Source organism: Manacus candei, unplaced genomic scaffold (genome assembly GCF_025592945.1).
Source record: "Manacus candei isolate 608988 ecotype Guabito, Panama unplaced genomic scaffold, ASM2559294v1 h1tg000050l, whole genome shotgun sequence".
NCBI lineage: Eukaryota > Metazoa > Chordata > Aves > Passeriformes > Pipridae > Manacus > Manacus candei.
In genome coordinates, this window is record NW_026138098.1 from 17,935,406 (window position 1) to 17,941,481 (window position 6,076).

The window sequence follows — 6,076 nt, forward strand, 5'->3', positions numbered from 1 at the left end:
AATAGTTGATGGATTTAATACCCTTTCGTAGTTCACAACAATAATACACATTTTATAAGCTTTACAGCAAACAATGTTTTTTAATATTTTTCATAATTAAACAGCATACAAGTTAGTAAACTGAACAAGCCTTCAACAAAAGTTCCTTCTACAAAAGATATTTTTGAAATACTTGAAAAAGCATCAGAAATTCCATTTTGGTTTAAGCATGCCTTTCAACTATCTAGACAAAATACTACCATATGATTCCCTTATCTTTTTCTCAGTAGAAGGTAATATCTCATTTTTAGCTTAGAAGTTCTGTGTTCTACTGATAATCATTTAGACCTGCATTAGCATTGAAGACCTAAGTTAGATGAGCTATTATTGTATAGCTATTATTATTATATATTATATGTTACATTATATAGCTATCTAAGTGTGCTCTCTGTTAGCAAATGAACAAATGAACAATCATTGTCTGCAGTTTCTCCATTATGATCAGAAAGTGATACCACCCATGTTTCATCTGGTCATAACGTCTACCTTAAGACAAAAACCAACCAACCAACCAACAACAGAAGTTTAGGGAGTCTCTTGAAATGTCCTTGGGTTTGGAGTTTTTTGGGTGTGAAGGATTTTTGTGAGCTTTAGCTTGAGATAGACAGTCGTAGCTCAAATAATGCATTCTGATATTCTTCATTATTGTGATCCAAAGCAATGGCTTTTTCATAGCACTCAATTGCTTTTTGTTTCTCACCATTTAGCTTATGAACGAGTCCAAGTGTACCAAAATCTGTTGCATTTCTTGAACCTCTCTCAATTTTTTGTCTTAACAATCTCTGCACAGCTTCACTGCACTTATTTCTTCCAAAAGAATCTCTTTTCATTTTTAGCCCTTCTATATAGTACTCAATGGCTTTTGATTCTGACTTCATTTGATAACGCTGAAAATTGCCATAATGGTAGTAGAGCTCTTGTTTTTCATGACAGAGTAGATTATTTCTCTGAAACAGTTCCTGAAATATCTTTTCTGCTTCTTCATATCTCTTGTCTAGTGCATACATGTTTGCTAGGTCAGTATGGGTAGCAACAAATTTTTTCTTTTGGTCTGCCACAAATTTAAAATGAGAAATGGCAAGTTCGATGAGTCTCTCCACTTGATCTCGGGGTGCATTTCTTGTTCTTAGCAATTGAAATATTTTTCCTCTGTAGCAGATTCCTAGTTGGTGATGCAAAAAGCTAGAATTTGGTGTCAGTGCTAGGGCCTTTTCCAAAATCTTCGCTGCATTGTCCACTTCTCCTTTCCTTCTGTAAAATTTAGCAGCATATCGCAGGCAATAAGGAAGATCAGGGGTTTTTTGCATAGCTTCTTCAATGTACCTCTCACCTTCATCAGCTTGATTTAAGTCCTGAAGTTTTAATGCAAGTAATGCCATGACACAAGTATCCTCTGGATTCAGTTCCACTGCCCGCTTCAAGGCCTCAGTGGATGGGCTTGTGTCTTCACCACATCTGGAAGCTAAATTTTCCCAGCGATACAGTGCTGTTGCATAGCCGGCATTAAAATCTGGGTTATCGGGTTCATCCTTTAGAGCATTTTCAAAGCAATTCTTTGCTCTCTCAAAGTGTTTCTCCCCAAAACTTAATAATGCCCATCCTTGCTCAGCATAGACCTCTGGAAGCTGCATCTTCCCATCAGCAGTAATGGAAAGCTTTTTGCAGCTGTTTTCCACTTTGCTTACATAAGTTTGAGCTTCTTCATATCTCTCCATGTGGTAATAGATCCAGGCATAGTTCCCCCAGGTAACCAGACTTCTCCTGGCAATTTCATCTGGATGACGTTTTTGAACAATTTCTTCAGCTTTCTGGAGATTTCTCAGGGCTTTCTCATTTGATTTCTTTAGGTGACATATATAGGATAGTAGATTATAATTTGTTAGGTTAGATTCTGTGAAATATTTGATCCGATCAACTATTTTTTCCTCTAGGTGATCAAGATCTACATCCTGCTTCAGCAAAGTCCATGTAAAATGACATTGTAACTGCAGCAGGGAAGTCTTCAAGGAATGTTTGGAAATGGTACTAGAAGAAATCAAAGAAAAACATACTCTATTTGCCTTTTGCTGTTCTTGTTTTTAAACCACAAACAAACAAGCAAAACATGAATGTTTTCCACATTATTCTCATACTGAATCCAAAACACAGCATTGTACCAGCTACTGAGAAAAAATTCTTATCCCAGATGAAACCAGGACATTCCCTCTCTATTTTTCAACAGTTTTTTCTTCCCAAATCACCCAGATCCCTTAATTCCCTGCCTTTGGTGCCCTCCCCAAACATCCCATAATAAGTCTCATGCAATCCCCTAATGCTTTTCCTCACATCCCATAATGTGTCCCATATCCCTAAGCAATTTAAACTGTAAGGCACTCGTGTAGACCCCTGGTGATGCTGGGTGTCCCCCCAGCCGTGGTGCTGATCGTCCCCTGGAGTAGCCCTAGAAGGGCTGGGTGGTGGCTTATGTTCCTGACTGAGGCACTGGGGAGCTCTCACCTGCCCTTCAGCCTCTGTGCCACTCCTGTGTGCCTGGGGGTGGGATGATGGCTCTTTGCCTGGGAGCACCCAGGGCAAGGTGTTACTTGGATTTCTCCTCCTGCCATTACCTGCATATGCCTCTGTGTGGCTTCACAGTCAGGCTTTTATCACACAATCTTATCAAAGACACACCTTTACAACACAGGGAAGATGACATTTTAGTAAGGGAGAAGGAATCGTATTATTACTGAGGCTTCTCACTCGAGTCCTTCTTTCTTCAAAAGACTTCTCTGCTGTCCTTCCTGTAAAACCTACTGTCTAACAGCCTGTGTGGTACACTGTGTGCTGCTGCTCAACTGCATAATCATGTCTTTTGGGTAAAAAAAGGAGTGAGTAGAAAGATTGCAAAATAATGAGGAGGCAAACCAAGGAGGAACTGGGAAGCAATTCTTTTAGGTTCTGGGACAATGGGAAGGAAGGACATGTTTCCACCCAAACCATCTGACACAGAGGTACTGGAAAAAGGTCAGTAAAGGTACTTACAACAGCTGTTAAAACATAAGTTTGTCTTACAAACTTCTTTGCCTTTCTCAAATAATCTCCTCTACGTAACTGATGTTTTGATTGGTATTAACAACAGTTCCTAATTACAAAGCTAAATGTGAGGTAATTACAGTTCTTCTGGGATGAAGGGGAAATGAGAGTAAGTTCCCGTTATTACCATATCTTGTAAGAAAGCTTTGGCTACAGGTGAATATCACAGAACAGGTGCTGGCTCCCAAATCAGCAGGAATAGATTGAAGCCTTTAAATAGACCTATTCAATTCAAAACGAAATGTATGTCATTATTTATTGCCTCATCTGAGAATCATGACAGTGTCCATGGCTGAAAACAACAGTGGAGACTAATTGATGAAAAGAGATTTGTGGAAAATGAATGTTCATGAATGTCACAAGCCCAGGTTTGAGACACAGATTAGACCACTCTGGCTGGGCACCAGCCTGGATTTCATCCCCAAACTGCATGCACACAATCTTTCTGACTTTCTGTTCTGTTTACAGAAACTGAACCTTGTTGGAGAAGCAATAACATGACAATATTCCAAAGCATCCCTATTTTATTTTGATTCTTCTAGTAAATATTCTGTAAAATATTTTCTGTTGTTTCAATGCTCAAAGTCCCTCACTGGTTACATTTATGTAAATAATAAGCATTACTTTCCTGTGGCATAGAGAAAAAGCATCTTTCAGGGACTGGGTTGCTATCTTACCTCATGGTTTTCCTTTTCTGCTCACTTGTCTTCAGGTAGCTTCAAAGCTGAAGGAGTGCTGCTCACTGTTGTTATGCTTCCCATTTTATAGAATCCAATCATCATGTGGTCTGTGACCACTTTCACGGGAAACAGAAAGTGAAACTGCAGCTTTTCTCTGAGTCTGCCGAAGAAGCAGAACAGTCTGCAGTTGGAGAGTCAAAACTGCTGCATCAAGAAGCTGCTCTTTTTCAGCCTGGCTCTGTGCCATATATTACTCTGTGTTGTGGAGAATGTGGCAAAAGCTCCTAGTGCTTCCAGCATTTACTCTGTTCAAAGGCAGAGGTATCTATGATAGAGGGAATATTTCAGTCTAGTGTGGGCTGACCTGGTTATCATGTACAGGCTCAGGAAGGGTCATTTCCTCCTCTCACCTCTGCACCTTTGCACACCTACGTCATGCTTTAGGCTCCTATTTTATTGGTGTTGAGTCACGCATATAAGAACCCTTTATCGCCCCTGCGCTCCTTCATCCTGTGCCTCCACGTCACAAGGTCGGTTATACCAGGCCTGTGTTTCTCTGGACTGTGTCATTGTCTGAGAGTACTAAATATCTCATCCCACCTGCAGGAAATATTTGTCATTTCTCCCTACATAAACCCAGAGTTAACCTTTCATAAATCAAGTTCAGTTCAAAAAACTGCTGTCACAGTTGTGCCAAACAAAACAAAGTCACAGGTGGATCAGGACAAGGTCAAACTGAGCAGACCTGGCAAGCCTCAGTCCTGAGGCCATGCAAACTCAGTGCAAAGCTTATGGCCTGTTGGGAGCAACAGCAATGCTGTGTTACAGAGCTACACACATGGTAACAAAGAGAAGGGCACAGCTTGGGGACTGGAGTATCTATGGATATGAACCACTCACTGATGCTTAGTTTAAAAAAATAAAAAATGCAGACTGGTTTTGTAAAATTTGTTCTGTAAATAAGTACTTTAATGGCATTATTATTGCCTCTTTTTTTAATAATTAGATCCAGACTAATGATAATTCTTGCATTAGACTATTTATTACTATGTAATATGCTACTTATTGATTGTAGACTGATTGTCATTGTAGTAACAAAAAAAACTTTATAAGATTTCCTTCATCTTTACCCATAAATATCACAGAACCTCTCTCCATTCTTGAATTATCAGAATACTAATGGATCTTTAAAAACCCATTATTTTTTTTTCCTACAAGTTGGCTGGTGGACACAACTGGCAGCTATACTGCATCATTCCTCCTGTGTGGATTTTCTATGATATTTAGTTCAACACTACTGTGCTTTGCAAGACTAGCAGAAAAAAATCAAAAGAACACATTTGCGGTCGCTCACTAGTGATACAGGCATGAAACAGCACATGTGGACAAACGGAGCAATAGCTTATTCTGTCACAGCAGAATTAGACCAAAAGGATGTTGAATTTTTGTCTGTGGACACAAACAGCTGCAGCAAGAGGTGACAAGTGCCATCAAGATTCAGTACGACACAGCCGTGACTGAGACAGAGGTGGCTCTTTCTTTGTGAAAGACTCTCTGAGGGAGAGCTGAGAAGGAAGAGATTTATTCATGTTTTCTGATCTGGCACTGTGCTTTGCACTCTTTCAGGCTTTCATTCTGTCCATACAGGGGCCCTGTTGTCGGGGCAGGAATATTGCAGGATGGCTGGGAACTAAAGTGCACAGCCTTCCTGACATGGGCTCTGTCACCAGTTTGCTTCATGCTACACTACTGGCTAGGGCTCAGAAGTGATTTGGAATTACAACATTAGTTTTCCCTGAGCACCATGGTCTGTCATACGAAGGCACGCTACTGTGGAATTAGGCTGGGCTGCTGTAAAGAATATTGACTTTTAGTTAAATATCTGAAGATGATCACCTTGTCCACCCATTCTGTCATTTCAGCCCTTTATCCCATTTACCAGACTCTGGGGGCACCCACCCCACTTTCCAATGCCCCTTGCATTCTGCTGCCCTGCTCTCTGGTGCTCATGCAACTTTTGTCTCCAGCTGTGCTCTGCCCTCGGTGCCCACTTTAGTTCATTTCTCGTGTGTGTTTGCTACCCATGGCTTGTTTCACAACCACGGCCACAGATAGCCATCTCTTTGGCAGCTCAGGGACTGCCTTTCCTCCCTCTCCAGATGTTTGCTGTAGTGGCTCCTCATAGTGTGGTTTTGGGTAAACGAGACAGGTGCTGTTTTGTGCACAGTTTGATTCTCTGGTGCAACGCCTCTGAAGCCAGTTTTGCTGAGACCCCAGGGAAAATA

General features: G+C 40.8%; 1 protein-coding gene across 1 annotated transcript; it reads right to left on the minus strand.

Moving 5' to 3' along the window:
* Positions 1 to 4,930, minus strand: LOC127477034 (interferon-induced protein with tetratricopeptide repeats 5-like). The gene is given in 3 exon segments (XM_051800717.1): positions 1 to 2,064; positions 3,789 to 3,823; positions 3,825 to 4,930. Coding segments are annotated over 3 exon segments (1,539 nt in total). The 5' UTR covers positions 3,894 to 4,930; the 3' UTR covers positions 1 to 629.
* Between the last annotated feature and the right edge of the window lie 1,146 nt (positions 4,931 to 6,076).